This window comes from Protomyctophum bolini, assembly GCF_963924005.1.
Source record: "Protomyctophum bolini genome assembly, chromosome: 9".
Classification (NCBI taxonomy): Eukaryota; Metazoa; Chordata; class Actinopteri; order Myctophiformes; family Myctophidae; genus Protomyctophum; species Protomyctophum bolini.
Window position 1 is genome coordinate 12,012,901 of NC_137870.1, and position 16,947 is coordinate 12,029,847.

Sequence of the window (16,947 nt, forward strand, 5' to 3'; positions counted from 1 at the left end):
GCAGTCCCCTCCTCATATGTGATTTGTGGAGATAATCTTGTGATGATTCTAATGGGATTAGAGAACCAACCAGCATGAATAAAACATGAACTATAGGCCTATTTTATATTTGCTACAGTATGTCTAAAACATTGAATTAATAAGGCTTTGAAACTGGTTTTCTTTGTATAAATAGCTCTCTGTCTCTAGGCTAGTACTTCCACAATGCACAAGTAAGGCTACTGCAAATTGGATTAAGCAATTTCTCATAAATGGATTCCAGTGTTCACAAAATATTTGCTAATCCTGGATTATAATTTCATGTGTTTTGGTTGATGTAATCTATCCTTTCGGTAAACTACGGAGTGTTTTTTTGTCAAGGAAATGCAGCCTTGCAAAAAACAAACAAACATCATAGAACAAAACAACAACAATATGGGGGGCACAGTCGGTAGTGCTGTCATCTCACAGCTAGAAGGTCCTGGGTTCGATTCCCGCTGGTGGCGTGTTCTTTCCTCCGTGTCATCATTGCCCATACCTGAGGCGGGGTTGGCGAATTGGACCCCCTGTGTGGAGCCTGCATGCTTTCCCGTGTCCTCCAGGGTAGGTATAGGCAGTGGTACCCTCACAAAAAGCATGCAGTAATCCTGGTCTCTAAACTGCCTCCGTCTGGCCAGCCTGATGGAGGGAAGGAACTGGTTGGAATAATGTGTTCCTTCCACACACTACGTCCAGCCGGGAAAACTCCCCTGTCAGGTGAAAAGACATTATTCACACTGGATGAAAAAATGGGTTGCAAAATCGTGGGAAAACAACAACAACTCTATTATTAGGCTACAAAACAAAACAGAAATAGAAGAATACGGGCCGGCCTATTTAGCCCACTGCAAGTCCTGTATTAAATACATGTGCATTGTGAAATATAATGCACATTCCTCTGGCATTTAGTAAGAGGCTTACCTATATGAGCAAATCATTCAAATGCATTTGAAATTTAACAGATTTATTGTGTCAGTTAATGGGTAGCATTGACTTATAATGCATTTAGTGGTGATTTGCTGTACAAAAGGCTGACTCAAGTTTAGGCAGTGAAGTGTAAAGTCAACACTGGCCATTGTTTAGTTTACAATCAGCAGCTGCAACAGATGTGTCAAGCAGGGAAGGAAATTGGGAAAAGCCAGCGGGTGAGAGGAAGGTCGGACTGTCTTCGGTAGGAAGGAAGGAGTGTGTGTGTGTGTGTGTGTGTGTGTGTGTGTGTGTGTGTGTGTGTGTGTGTGTGTGTGTGTGTGTGTGTGTGTGTGTGTGTGTGTGTGTGTGTGTGTGTGTGTGTGTGTGTGTGTACGTGTGTGTGCGCCAGGACTGTGGGTGTGTGTGTGTGCGTGTGGGTGTGTGTGTGCGTGTGTGTGTGTGTGTGTGTGTGTGTGTGTGTGTGTGTGTGTGTGTGTGTGTGTGTGTGTGTGTGAGAGAGAGAGAGAGAGAGAGAGAGAGAGGGGGGGGAGGTGTGAATGATTGTTTTGGTGGTATGGTTCAGGTTGTATGATTGGTATATGTCACATGATGTGGAAATTCCTTTTGAGATGAAATGGTGTGAGAGAGAGACAGAGAGAGAGACAGACAGAGAGAGAGAGAGAGAGAGAGAGAGAGAGAGAGAGAGAGAGAGAGAGAGAGAGAGAGAGAGACAGAGACAGAGACAGAGACAGAGAGAGTGTTGTGAACTTGTGACAGGAAACGCAATGCATTACAACCATGTGTATTCCACTAATGACCTGCAAGCCTGTGCAAGGTGCTGACCTACTGTAGGCTACATGGAGCAAATACCTTTAATAAATAGGCCTACATAATATTATGTCAAATCAAATGTGCTATCATATTTATTGTGGCCTATACATGCATGCACACAGACAAATAAAGATTATTTCAGAAAAGTATACAATACAAAAAGTATACAAAAAAATAATAATATATATATATATATACACACACACACACACACACACACACACACACACACACACACACACACACACACACACACACACACACACACACACACACACATATATACATACATGTATATATGTTTATAATATGTACACATATGCATGCAAAACCATATTTCTATCTCTGTTTCTTTTATGTTTAAAGCCCCTTCATCCAACTGAATTGAAGGGGGAAGAGGAGGAGGGGGGGCATTCCCCGAGCATGTCAGCACTTGTTGTGAAAACTGGAGATGTGGAGAGAGGCGTGGCCAAAACACACAACCGCGGGAGTGAAAGCAGAGGGCTACCACCACTGTGAACGATCATCCGTGATGTGAACATCCTCGACAATCGCACCGTGACTGACAACTCAACTCGACTATTAAATAAAGATCGATTTTGTACATGGATTAACCGTCGATAACAGCTAAATGCAGATAGGTCTAAGTGGCTATTTTGCGGCAGACAATCGCACCGGGACACGTGGATCAATCATTTTCCTCATCTCATCATCATCATCTGCAAAGATAAATCAGCACCGCAGCAGCACATTTTCTGATGTCAACCTGTTGTTATTATCACCGCCAGGTTCTCAACTGCAGACGAATACTTTTGTCACCACGGATCATCATATTGACCAAGTAAGTCTGAAACTTTTGGAGTTGATAACTAGAACTTGACCCCCGGCCAGCACGTAAATGAAGTTGACAGACCGACACAGTGTAAAATGAATTGCATCATCCGCTGCCCGTGCACGCAGCTGAGCTATCTATCATCCAGGCTGACTTCGATAGGACTGTCTTTAGTCAGAAAACTTTGCAAGTTGTATTATTATTTCTTGTAGTTTTAGGTTGTTTTGCCCCATTGGTTGTCGCTAGAATTGGGTTGACAAAACGGTTTTGTGTCAGTGACATTCGCTTAAATTATTGTCAACATTTGCACCAACAACAACATCGCATCGCGGAGGCTAATAGTCGCAAAGTACGAGTAAAAATGTTTTTCATAGAACTGAGTGTGTGATTAGGGACCCTGCTGAAATCTCGTTTCTCAAAGGGATCTTATGATGATTTCATGCACCGCAGGAGCCGGTTTCCAATGTGTCTTTTTACGTTCTTCAATTTTCTCCCTCCAAATTGTCTGATGTGACTGTTGCGTTTTGGCTCGTGTGGGTGTGCAGAGGTGGACAAGACATTTAGGCTACTTAGTAAACGTTCTTCACTATTGTCCCTCCAAATTGTCTGATGTGACTGTTGCGTTTTGGCCCGTGTGTGTGGGTGTGAGTGTGCAGAGGTGGACAAGACATTTAGGCTACTTAGTAAATCTGTACGTATAAGTACAGATTTTTTACTTAAGTCAGTACAGAATACAGATGTTTTACTTAAATCAGTACTGTACAAATTCTGTAAGTGCAATACTTAAGTACAAAGTATGCACTTAAATACTACAGTACTTAAGTACATTTACTTAAATGTCCACCTGTGTGTGTGTGTGTGTGTGTGTGTGTGTGTGAGAGAGAGAGAGAGAGAGAGAGAGAGAGGGAGAGAGTAGCTGCTGTAGCAGCAGAGCAAGGGATGAGAAAGTAACAGAAAGAGAGGGATACGTATGTGTGTGTGTGTGTGTGTGTGTTGCCCGGGCACGTACGGCACCATCGAGCACGGATTTGTTTACAAACATTCAGTCTCGTGCTCATGCAGAGTGCCCTCGGCTGCCGACTAGCGGCCGCATTAAAATATAGGTCGGTAGGTCAGATGGTGTATGGTCAATGTTGCTAAATTAGCAGGCAGGAATCGTGTATTTTAATTTTATTAATAGATTGCTTTCATCAACGCCTATTTATCATTAAAATGTATGGTAAATATAATAATTATTAAATTTTTTTTTATAATAACATTTTTATTGAATTTTTACGTGTTCACATAAAGATGTAGCCTACATGTATACAAATAAAGTAGGACAAACTAGAAAGGTATAAATTAAAAGTCTCAAATCTAATCCAACTTGTCTAAACCTGCAGAAACCCTGGCAACGTTTTGTGTTGTTTGGTATCCTAATCAATGTGTGTGTGTGTGTGTGTGTGTGTGTGTGTGTGTGTGTGCGCGTGCACGCGCAACAGGCTCCCTGTGACATGGCCCGTGCAGAGACCATGGAGAGTGCTGTAAGCGGGGGGGATGCAGGCGCAAGTGGAGGACGGGCTTCCTCCCTTCCTCGCCATATCACCTGCCGCATGGAGCTTCCCCACACGGTAAGACTACGCACTTGGCTCACACGGCCTGGTTGGTCACTGTGAACAACCACCACCCTTATCAACAACATCACCACCGTCTTCTCCACCCTCTCCTCCAGGCTCTCTACCTGCCCTGTCCTCCCTTGCCTTGGCTTCTCCACCCGGGGGCGGTAGAAGGGCCTCAGGAAGAGGAGGACCTCCGACCAGCATCCCCATCATCATCATCTCCGTCGTCATCGCCTCCACCTTCGCCGTCGTACAGCCAGAGCGAGGAGACGGGCGGAGGTGGCGAGACGCCGCCCAGTGCCTATTCTTCTGGAGATCAGCTCAGAGGAGAGAGGACAGGTAGAAAGCGTTGTTCTTACCCGAAATATTGATGCTATTGTTATTTAGATAACTTTTTCCAGAACTACACTGCAGATCTTCTATTTCCACTAGTTTGTGTGTTAATTTCTCTTTTGGTGTCTTGAGGTTGAAGTGATAACAAAACATACTTTGGGCAGTATCGTTTGGCAGAGTAGGAAAACAAAAATCATTGGCGGGATTGAGTTTCTGTTTGTTAACATTTTATTAGCATAACTACTGTCAACACAGCTTTGACTCGTGTTTCTAGAGAATTAAAGTGTTGAGGATGTTTTGTCACTTCTGTGTGGATGAAATCTATTCCACGCCAGATATGCAATCCAAAAATGTTAGGCTGTCATTTGTGCATAACTTTGTTCAATAATGTTAGCTTGAAACAATTTTCCATAGAGATCTGTTATCAAATGTTGGATGTCTACTTTCGGAAACAAAACTCTGTACGCACAATTCTTCAAAGGCTGTGTGTGTGTCAACATAATGACATTTACCCTGTACTATATAGGAAAGTTCCATCTGTGACATGGCATGGGGTGGGGGTCAGTGAAATGTATGAGGTCATTACAGGGAGACAAACGCATATCTTAATGTCAACAGTCAGTCTGCTGCAACACACATAATCGGTGTATTAATCAATGCTGCCATACAAATTTGAAATTGATAAAAAATAAATGATATTCGGTCGCACGATTACGGTATGTAACTAATTGTTATTAGTGACAGTATCGTATAGTGGTTAGCACATATGCCTTTCATGCGGAAGGTTGTGGGTTAGAACCCTGCCTGGGGTCGACGTCAGCACGGGCATGCAGTCGCAATGGGTTCCTAACGCCAAATCAAATGGGTTCAGATCTGAGCCAAGTCTCCTGCAGAGGCGCGTCTGAAACCTGTCCTGGACGGGGTATCCGGATATAAAAACAAAGGACACTTCGACTAACTCTGGGGGAGCCCCCCCCCCATGTAGGCCCCCCCAACATGTAGGCCAAATGCGTGCGTTGATATCACCAACCACCATTTTCCCTTTTTCTAAATAATAACAATACTCGGGCTATATTATGGCTGGTGACATGGCAGCAGACACATTTTACCAGGTAGTAATTGCCTGGTCACATTCCGCTTATGCTGCTGATGCAAGTGCATGTGACGGAGACACCTCCTCAACTGTTAACTTTCCACCAGCAACAATAGCTCTCGTTTAAAGGGAAAGTAGTAGGTGTCACTTGATAATGCTGAACCATTATGTCCTGCACACTTACAGCTTTACATACATATGGCAGCTGTTTGGCAGGAGTATTGGTTGTTAGGCATTCTTTATGACATTTGTCAAGAGACAGGGATTAGATGTGATATATTGGCTTCTTAAAATGATATTTATACAGTATATGTGTATATATATATCATTTCCCAGCATTTTCTCTTCCGAGCTTTATTTTGATAGTGACAATAGAATAGACAAAAGAGCCTTAGGTCAGATTCGAACACAGGCCAGGGACTTATTCGCTCTACCAGGTGAGCTACAGGGACGCCCAGAGATACTTTGACTTCTTTAAGTTTAGATGGTTATTGCTTTCACCAGATATACAATGTGGGGCAATAGTTTCGTTGCTAGTTTCATCTATTCTTTGTTAGAAGGGGGACTGGGAAATTCAAGAGCGTCTGCGACAGTTTTTTTTTCCAGGCTATCATGTTGCTGTGGCATCAGATCATGAGATGTCTGAAGACAGTAGTCAATAGACAGTCATTATTCAGCTCCTGTCTGGTTTGTGCGCAAGACAATGCACATGGTCTGTCTGGCATTATGAGGTGCATGTAGGACAGATAACAGAATTATAAGCACGGGAATCCGAACAGAGGGGCTCAATGTCGGATTTAGCCTTTAACATCATTATGTGGATGATTGGTTTATCAGAATCAAATCAGTGTTACTTACTATTATGATAATGACGTTGTGGCACTGATTCTTGGGTTACTTTGCATTGCCTGCAGTCTTGTTGATCAAGTCAGATTTTATTGTTGCACTCATTGAAATTGATAAAAAAAAAAAAAAAGTTAATTAAATATCATCATGTCCTTGACATAAAATGATATGATAAAATCCCACTTCAGTCATTGAGTCATTTTAGCAAGGGAACAGGATAGGGGATAAAGGATAGAAATGAAGCACTGACAGCTTGTCACAGGATGGTGTTCAGTTAAAGCTTCTAGGAAAAAGCAGGTTTACACATGGCACTGTTATTATGACAGAGGTGTAACAATGTAAACAGATAAGTTACCCCCTTCCTAGCTCCGCCCTTGGCTGTGGCTGTGGGTCATCTGTGCAGCCTGTCTGGGACATGTTCAGACTTGCCTCGGCTCTGTGGCTTCTATACAGGCTACATACTACAACACTTCCTTTTTGCTCTGGGCCTTTCAAATCAAACAAACACAGCCAGTGAGTGAGTTTATCTGCTAGACAATCATTCTATCAGACAGTTGTCTTAACCCATTAAAGACCTGAGGCCGATTCTACAAATGCCTTCTAAATCAGTAGATCTCACACTTTTTTGTAATTCAAAATGATTGATAAAAAAAAATTCCTTTCAAAAATTGTCTGTTTTTGAGGGGTTTGGGGGGAGGGGCGGATTCTTTCCAGGTATTTTTTATTGTTTTTGTGTGTGGCTTGTGTTATTTCCTTTTTTGTTTATTTTCAGTATGTCTTGTTTAAAAAAGAGAGAGAATTGAGAAATGTCAATATTGTCAATAAATAAATCTTAAAAAAATAACAGATGTACATAGCCAACGTATTACATCTAAAATGACACAGATGATTTCCCAGTTTTAATGGGTTAAAGATAAATAGACACTACTTATCTGATTATCTACCGTAACTAAGGTTCATTACTTCAATCTCACACTTAATAAGAGCATTACATCTTCTAAATGCTTAAATTGTACAGTTAGTTAATCACTCAGTATGTGTCAGTCAGAAAGTTGGTCAATCAGTCCAGATCGGTAACTTGATCTGTAATAATGTCAGTAAATCTGGGGTCCGTCCATCTCATCTTTCCCCCATGAGCCAACCCTGACAGTAGCAGTGAGCTCCACGGCACTGTAGCGTTGTAACTCTAGTTATTATAGAAGCATTTCATGCTCTTTCTAGTAGACAGACAACATTTTATACCACTCCTCAAGCCTTCCTTCCCTTTCCTCTCCTGACCAGTGATCTCCTTGTCTGTCTGCGTGCCAGTCTTTCAGCCTATCAGACAGACAGGTTTAACTCCAGCTCCGCCCTCAATCATCCTGTCCACCCTATCATAGCTTGGTCCGTGGTCTGTCCACCAATAGCATGGCAACAACATCTCCAAGAGTGCCAGCTTAGAGTTACCTTGGCAACAAGCCAAAGATTTCATGTTTTCTACTGTTCTCTTTTTGCCTATTCTTTTTCTAAGTCTTTCCTCTCTTTTTTGCTCGCTCGCTTCTTTCTTTCTTTCTTTCTTTCTTTCTTTCTTTCTTTCTTTCTCTATCCTCTGACCTCTTGCCCCCTCTCTCGTTCTCTACAGCAGTAGCTCTTCAAAGATTTTCATGTTATGGGCCCCTAAATTAATATGCATTTAGCCCCATCTGAAAATATTTTGTTCCAGATTTTTTGTTGTTGAAAATAGCAGATCAAGAAGATCCTGTAGTAGAATCAACTCGTTTCAAATAGCCAATGTACTGGTACAAACTGATTTTGATGGTATATTAACTCAGGGGTGGGAAACTTTGACAATGGAGAGGCCTAGTGTGGCTCTAGTGTGGAAATATAGTTATTACCACACTCACTGCAGAGGGCCACATTGCATATTACTGTCATAGCAAAAATAGCCAATCTACAAGCTCAAAACGCGTCGCGGCGGTTTGAGGTGAGATCAGCTATTTGAATTGAAATCCTGAATAATTCTTTGCTATTTTTGAATTGGAAATCCTGAAAAGTAACTTTTTTCCCCCAAATGCATTTAGTTATAGTTATGTTAACTTTATGAACTAAATACAAATACATTGGACATAAATAAAAGACAATAACATTTTAATACTCCTCTCTCTCCCCTCTACAGTATGTCTCTCCTCTCCTCCTCTCTCCCCCTCTACAGTATGTCTCTCCTCTCCTCTTTTCTCCCCCTCTACAGTATGTCTCTCCTCTCCTCCTTTCTCCCCCCTCTTCTCTCCTCTCTCCCCCCTCTACAGTATGTCTCTCCTCTCCTCCTTTCTCCCCCCTCTTCTCTCCTCTCTCCCCCCTCTACAGTATGTCTCTCCTCTCCTCCTCTCTCCCCCCTCTTACCGCCTCTTCTCTCCCCCTCTACAGTATGTCTCTTCTCTCCTCCTCTCTCCCCTCTGCAGCAGGACTGAGCAAACAGAAGTTACATGTGTCAATCCTTACTTAACAAAACAAAAAACACCCCATAAACATACAAACACACACTTGACCCATACCAGACTCATTAAGTAGATTAAAAGATTACACCCTAAGTTCCAAGAAAATAACAAGTAACCAATAAGTATGTATTAAAGCAGTCTACCCCCCAAAATGACCAGTTAGAAGAATGGCACTGTGCCTTTAGTGACCCAACAACTGTGTTAGTCATAATATTAGCACGCCTCTTTGGCTTTTTGGGGTGCGAGCTTGCTGTTGTTGTGTGTTTTTCTGGTAAACAATACGTCTCTGTTGCTAGGCAGCCTAGCCAGTGTGTGTGAGCGTGTGTGTGTGTGTGTGTGTGTGTGTGTGTGTGTGTGTGTGCGTGTGCGTGCATGCATGCGTGCGTGCGTGCATGTGTGCACATGAGCCTCCTTGACTTGGCTGGTTACCAATCTATATGTGAGAGTTTGTAAAGGGCTATTAGCTGTGTGCCATTTGCTAATGGAATGATGAGAATTAATTAAGTAGAGGCATTTAGCCCTATGCATAATGTAGAACACTTACAAGCCTTAACATTCAGAATGGAAGAAAACAGCATGAATAGAGAAAGGGGGAGGGTCAACAAAGAGCGACAAAGACACAAACTCATTCTCACACTCATTCTCATCTGCTTTTCGTTCCTGCAGATTCAGACAACGAGGAGAGCCTGGAGGCTTCCAGCCTGGGCAGAGGCCCTCTGCCGGACTTGCTACCCGAAAACGAACACCCGTCCTGGCCACCCGTACCACGCCACAGGCCCCCTGTAGCCGAGGCAGGGCTGGAGTTGGAGGCCAGGAGAGTAGGCTGTCAGCTGAGGGAAATAGGAGATGACCTGAACACCGCCCTCCTCCACAGAGCGGTAAGCAACTGATCATGTCCCCACTATACCAAATGGAAAAAGTTGTCCTTATGGGGCCCGAAGGGCCAGGAAAGAGACACGTGCAACATGGTTGTAGTTTATGTTTCGTTAATAGCCTGCAGCCCTAGTATTGACTTTAGTCTTTGCCCTGGCACTTGAGCTAAAGAACCAGTTTGGCCGTGCATGTGCACAACTTCTCGTGCTCTTGAAAACTACCCGACAAATAAACTTTATAACAGCTAACCTGCATGGGTGAACATGGAAGTGTGCATGGATGAGTACATGTGCGTGTCAGTGTAAGCTTGGGCTGAACTGAAATGCGATCAATACGTGTGTGAGTGTGTGTGTGTGCGTGCGTGCGTGCGTGAGTGCATGCAAATCAATGTGATATCCCATGCCTTCTGCCAGTGTTGTGACTGGAGCTTAAAGTGGTGTGAACTTGATGGCCCTTTCCTCTTCCTTAATCCATCTTTCTGTCTTTTTTCTTTTGCTCTTTCTACCATGATCTTTCCCTTTATTTCTCTGTCTTTTGCCATTTGCCTGCTGCTTGCCTCCCTCCCCCCTCAATCTCTCTTCTCTCCTCCCTCTCTCTCTCCCGCCCTCCCTCCCTCCCCTCTCCTGTCTGTCTCCCTCCCTCCCTACCTCTCCACACTTGATCGCGTGAGCAGCAGTTGTCAGCCTCTCCCCACTCCGCCTCTACCCTCTCCTCTCGCTCGTGCATGTCTCTCTGCCTCTCTCTCTCTCCAACCCCCTCTCGCACATAAACAAAGGTGACGTCATCCTGACTGGGCTCTCGCTCACAGAATCGTGCAAGCGTAGCCGCATGCACGCACACACGCGCGCACACACGCGCGCACACACACACACACACACACACACACACACACACACACACACACACACACTCACACACTTTATGATAGTATGGCAGGTTGGTGGGATTGGTGCCCTTATTGAACTATCTATCGATGCATGTGTGTGTGTGTGTGTGTTTGTGTGGTGGGGGGGGGGGGGGGGGGGGGGTTATCAACAGATATGGGGCTCTATTTTCGTCCATGCTAAACCCCTTATCCCTAAACTACTACTCAAAACGTGTCGATGTTGCCCCTGGGAGAAATGTGTGTGTTGTTTACAACTAGACCAGTTTAAAGAAATGAGTACATTACCACAAAAGAACGGGGTGAGGGAGGGGCTTGGGGGTTAACCACTGGCACTTGAGGTTACCGCAGTACGCATGTGTGTGTGTGTGTGTGTGTGTGTGTGTGTGTGTGTGTGCGCGCGATGCGCATGTGTCACAAATGCACGTTTAATTTGACCATATTGGTTTATATAAACTACTATCAAGAGCACAGCACAGTACAACACAGTGATTATACTGAGCAGCAAACGTTTGTTTGTGCACTGATGAAAATAAAGCCCATTCCCAATGGGATCCATAGAATTGCTGGATAGAACATATCCAGCCACGGTAGTGGATACCGGCGTAGTGTATTCACATATTTATGGAGAAGTTCCGTGTAGTGTCGGTTCCCACAGTGAGATGACTGTAACGGCTACAATGCTCACGCGATAGGTGTCAAATAGGTATTTTTTTGCCTGCTGTGTCGCTGAATAAAAATTTGGAGCATCATAAAGTGAGTTGTGAGCCCCTGCTTTTTTCTACAGTTTCAACAGTTTGGCTCAGCACCAAGGATGGAGGATGTTGCGCTACATATTTTAGTTTGGAGGTGTCAAATAGCACACAAGACCATCCATGTAGTACAGGATATTATGTACAAGGTGGTAGTATGCAATTTAGCAACATGGCACCTGTGGATCAGGGTCTGTTATGTTAATCATGCTTGTTAATGCTAAACAATATCATTTCAGCTATGCCGATAATGTCGGTATGTAAGAACAACAAATCCGACACTGACATTCCCACTCCAGCCATGGGTGAATATTTACGTAAATTATTCCGGGGCGAGAGTGGGGTCATTTACGATGCCAGTATTGAACATTGCCAATGGATTTGCTGCTTTCAGTGCAAGTGGGACAAGGACTTAGTTGTAGATATCTGACAAAATAAAAAGTCTTGTCTTTGTTTGTAGTGACACAACGAACATCTACAACGCTGCCACTGTCCCTCGCATAAAGTCACAAGGATTTTATTACGCTAATTACACTGGGCCCCTCAAAGGTCACTAAGTCAACAATAAATTCACATATTTTAGTGTCTACTGTAGCTTGGCTGAAAAGGCCAAATCTTGAATAATCAGCTGTGTTGGCAATTTAACTAATGATTCCCTTTCCTATTTATCTTCCTATATCAATCACTTTCTCTCTATCTCCCTTTGTCTCCTCTATCATCCCTCCATCTTTCTGTCAACAGGCTGCCCCCCAGTGGCTGGACTGGAGAGGTGTGTGCCAGGTGCTCATCAACTTTGTCAGCGAGACGCTGAGCACGCTCTACAGGCTGACATAAGAACCCCCTTCCCCTGGCCTGGTTACTATGGTTACTCGTCACAGCCGGGGACTCTGATTGGCTGTCGTGCCGTGGTGGTGAACACACACGCACGACTGAAAACAGTACTACTGACCAATGAGGACCTCTGGCTTTGGCAATGCACTGTCTCTCTGCAGACAAAGTTGAAGACGAATCTGAAACTGGACCCTCATTTGGACAGTTGGGACAGATTAAGCTCCAATGACAATGAATGGAGGTGCTGGCACATCCACATAAATGGGATGAATCAAGGGCTGCCTGTGAACTAGAACCTGCCTGTCTGTCTGTCTATCTGTCTATCTGTCTGTCAATCAATGTTACAGTCTGTCAGTCAGTGTGACAGTCTCTATGTCTGCCAGTCTGCTGGTACAGACTGCAGTCTGCTGGCTGGCTGTCTTTATCAAGTTCTCGGGGGAAAGCTCTTGATGTAGCTACCGTTTCTCAAGTGTGTACAGATCTGTGTGCATACTGTAGTGTGTGCGTGTGTGCTTGTACGTACACCAGATCTGGATCTATTCATTTCAATTTGTTTCAACATGGTTGAACACCAAACTGAGTGGGGTTCACTGCGTCTGTAAATTCAGATACGACCAGGCGGGTATGTTGTCAGTAACCTAAAGTATGCTAAATTAACAGTCAAATATTTCTCCAGGGATTGTCTATCTAATATTGTATTGTACTGTCCCCACCCATATGGTGCTTCAGGGATGTTAAAACCAAATGCTCCGAGTTACTGTCCCATGTTATGTGACGTGGGTATGGTTCAGGATGTCTTGGTGAGTGACTGCATTCTCGCAAACTGTGAATTGCCATGTTAGGAATATATGTCCTGTGGCAGTGTTGTAGGAAAAGGCTGTTGTGTTCCACTGTCCCACAAAGCACAGAGTGAAAACTCTCTTACAATCCGAAACCATTTCATTGGACAATGTGCCTTTTTGTTAATTCCTGGTATGGGGCCTAATCATTGTCATTATGACAATCGCCTATACACACGGACAGATGCACACCAAACGTGTCGTGAAAATTAATCGCTTCACACATAATTCCTTCACCTATGTCCACTCCATTGCCAGTGAAATGTCTGTGACTCACAACATTCATTCACACACACACACACACACACACACACACACACACAGAAAGTTATGGACATGACACTACATTCCTTCAAACTGTTCCCATTGGCAGTGTTCATAACTGTTGGGGCTCACCCATATGTGTTCAGTGTTTATAGTACTTGATCATTTGTATATATTCGGGAGATAGATAAATAATATGTGATGATCTTTTAAAGAAGTACTTATTGAGTTCTCAGTTTGTTAGGGAGATCTGCTGCAAATGCAGTTATTTTGTATTTCGGACCGACCGTTGGTAACATTAGAATGAGTTTGAATTTAAATCCAGTGGATTTGAGGTATTCAATTAATTGCAAAACATTTAAATAATAATTAAAAAATAATTATTTCCATCTTTCAATTGTTGAGAAGTATTCCATGATGATGAAATTACCCTTTCAGTTGTATTATATACTGTTGAAGTCTGGGAGAGCACAAGAACACATTTGACGCTCACATTAGGAGCATAATTTATTTTGAAAAGTAGCCACTGTAGCTTTCTTTTTCTTTTCTTTTACTTTTGTATTTTGATTATTAATTTATTTTTACTTTACATTCATGATCGAAACCATGGATGATGTTGTACTTAATAGTCCAAAACTGTTGCGTTAAAACAGGACTGAATAAGCTGGTTAAAGAGTCACATTAAGTTAAAGATGTCACATTATGCAATTTGAGTCACTCTGTTAAAATGTTAATAAATTTGATAAAGCTCACCTCAGCTGGAGATATTTGTGAAGATAAATCTTTTTGATTAGCTCTTTTAATTTGATCACATGACAATTGGATGACATTGAATGAATGTGTTGTATCCAAATTGTATTTAGAAATATGCAGAAGACGTATTGACTTTCATTGCATTAAAACACAGATGCAAAAAAATAGAAATCTGCTCTTTAACAGAGCTGAGTTATAGCAATATTCAAATACACTTATCAATGACTGAACTGAAAACCCATTTCATTGACAAGACTTCCATTTTAAGACTAAGCTTGAGCCCCCAAATTTAAACGTCCCAAGACTTGAATTAAAGCTTCAGATTGGAAATATAATCGTGAATTCTTCCAATAGTCAAAAGGGAAATTACTACCATTTTGGCTAGCTTGTTCTTGTGTGCTTTTTGTTGCCATTCAATTACACCACTAATCACATTTTCAATTCAGGTCTCACTTTTTGAATTGCTTTGAGCTTTGCGCTGTAAAGTCATAATACCACTGTGAGATTACAAGACTTATGATACACTGGGAGGTACCAGGCTACGCAGGACAAAAACCTGCTCCCAGGGTGGATAGTTGTTTAGACTCCCCAGCTGAGTATTTGATAGCTAAACCTTACATCCAATTCTATATTTTGTATTAGCCCATTGTGCTGTTTAGTCTTGGTGAATAATATGACATACAGTATATTGATAAGTCTCTACTGTCAACAAACTGTAAAATGTTATCTGAAATATTTGCAACGCTAACAGTCATGTATCAACACATTAGTTAGCAGATAGTGAGAATTCAAGTACAACCTGTTGGAGAATGCCAACTTGGCACTCTTGAGCAAGTACACTAGGTTTCTTCCTGTGAAAGCCTTGCAGCTTCCTTTGTTGGATGACTTAATGAGGCCACTCCATATAGTTATATAATGTAACTATGGGCCCCTCTTGTGAGTTTACCTGTTCGTTCGTTTTCTTGTGACAGTGCACTTCCTGGTGACGGGCTGGGCTGCCACAGACTCATATGGTCTCTAAATCTAAGTCTCATGCAGTACATTAATTTGCTGTTTGTTTTTTTCAACTGTTTTCTACTTTCTACACAATTTTGTAAATGTTTCGTTTTTATACAATAAAGAAAATAAATGTATTCATGTGTTTGTTCTTTCATATAACACTAATAGCAACATATTAAAAAGTGTTGTGTGCTAAATGGATGCATGTGTAGATTAACATTAGCATGTTTATAATGGGGTTTGGGAGGTTCATAATGCAGTATAAAATATAAAGTATTCGGTCTGTAAAAGATTCCTTATTTTATGAACCAAGAATGTATTCATCAATTATAAAGTACTGTTATTTAGTGATTTACTTATGTTATTTATTGAACAGTCAATCATTTTGAGAGCAGGCATCACTTGTTATCAAATGGATAGCTCATTTCACTCAAAATAGTGTGTGTGTGTGTGTGTGTGTGTGTGTGTGTGTGTGTGTGTGTGTGTGTGTGTGCGTGCGTGCGTGTGCCGTGTGGGGGGGGGGGTGTCATGTGTTTGGTGTAGCGGTGATTTGTGGTAAACTGTAGTGGTATGATGTCATACATGGTGTTGTGAAAGTGTAGTGTGTGGAGCATTCATTTAGGACACCATAAGAGCAGAGTCAGGGTCTCTCATACAGTATGTTGGACAAACCAGCAGAGCGCTTAAAACATGCATAAGTGAACACAGATCCAACATCAGAACCAAAAATATTAAAAGCCCAGTGGCTACACTTCAACAAAATGGGACACACACAGTTGCATCACTTAGATATGTAGGCATAGAAAGGGTGCAGTTACTCCGTAGAGGTGGGGATATCCATAACCTGAGAAGGGGATATACTTCTCCACCTCCACACTCCAACCCAATTATCTGCTTTTCTAAATCCCCCTGTAACCTTGTAGCTGGACTGTGATACGCCTGTTGTGAACTATTGCTTATATTTATACCTATCTTTGCCTTCATTGTTCATTATTGATCACGACCGTGGGCTGATTGCCCACACTGTGAGGATGGCTTTTATCAGCCTCCATGTTGCATGTGTAACAAAGCTCAAACCAGCAAGTTCTGTTATACTTTTTAGATGTGGTGGTTATCTATTGATATTTCACATGGGTGTGTGTGTCGATAACAATTACCTGCCTGTCTATATGGTGGTCATGTGACCCACAACACCTTATAAGGGAGATTGTCACCTGATGAAGGCCAGTCATGGCCGAAACGTTGTCACTATTATGTCAGTGTTTTAAATAAACTAATATTTATATTAGCCCGTCGGTCGAAACGTTGCATTTAATTGTTGCCTTAAAATAAATTAAAGTAAGTCTCAGAGCTCTACAAACTGGTGTGCGGATGTTCTTCCTCTTCCTAAATAAACTAATAAACATCCTTTTCTTTTACACCATAAGAGCAGAGGCCACTGTTATCTCCATCACATCTGGAGACCACTACCACAGATTAGCAGATATTAGGTCAAGAAGTGTGCATGAATGAACACAAACACACAGACGCATGCGTGCGCACGCAAAAACAACACACACACACACACACACACACACACACACACGTTAAAGGGCAAATAACATTACAATAACTACCATCCTAAATCCCACATAGTCTTGATGGGTTTATTTCATGAGAGTTCAGTAGCTATGATGTAGATGATGATGTATAATAAGCCATTAAAAGGGATTCTATTAAGCTTATAACATCCAACATCTGCTCATGGGACAAATAGGACTAGCACAATGGGTGTAATTGAGAACTATCTTTCAAAGGTGAATAGGATTGTAATTATTTT

General features: G+C 42.3%; 1 protein-coding gene across 1 annotated transcript; it reads left to right on the top strand.

Moving 5' to 3' along the window:
* The first annotated feature begins 2,292 nt into the window (after positions 1 to 2,292).
* Positions 2,293 to 15,203, top strand: bbc3 (BCL2 binding component 3). The gene is made up of 5 exons (XM_080772377.1): positions 2,293 to 2,599; positions 4,072 to 4,200; positions 4,302 to 4,527; positions 9,601 to 9,812; positions 12,184 to 15,203. The coding sequence occupies exons 1-5, from the start codon at positions 2,390 to 2,392 to the stop codon at positions 12,274 to 12,276; spliced, it is 870 nt and encodes a 289-aa protein (XP_080628503.1). The 5' UTR covers positions 2,293 to 2,389; the 3' UTR covers positions 12,277 to 15,203.
* Positions 15,204 to 16,947: the final 1,744 nt, after the last annotated feature.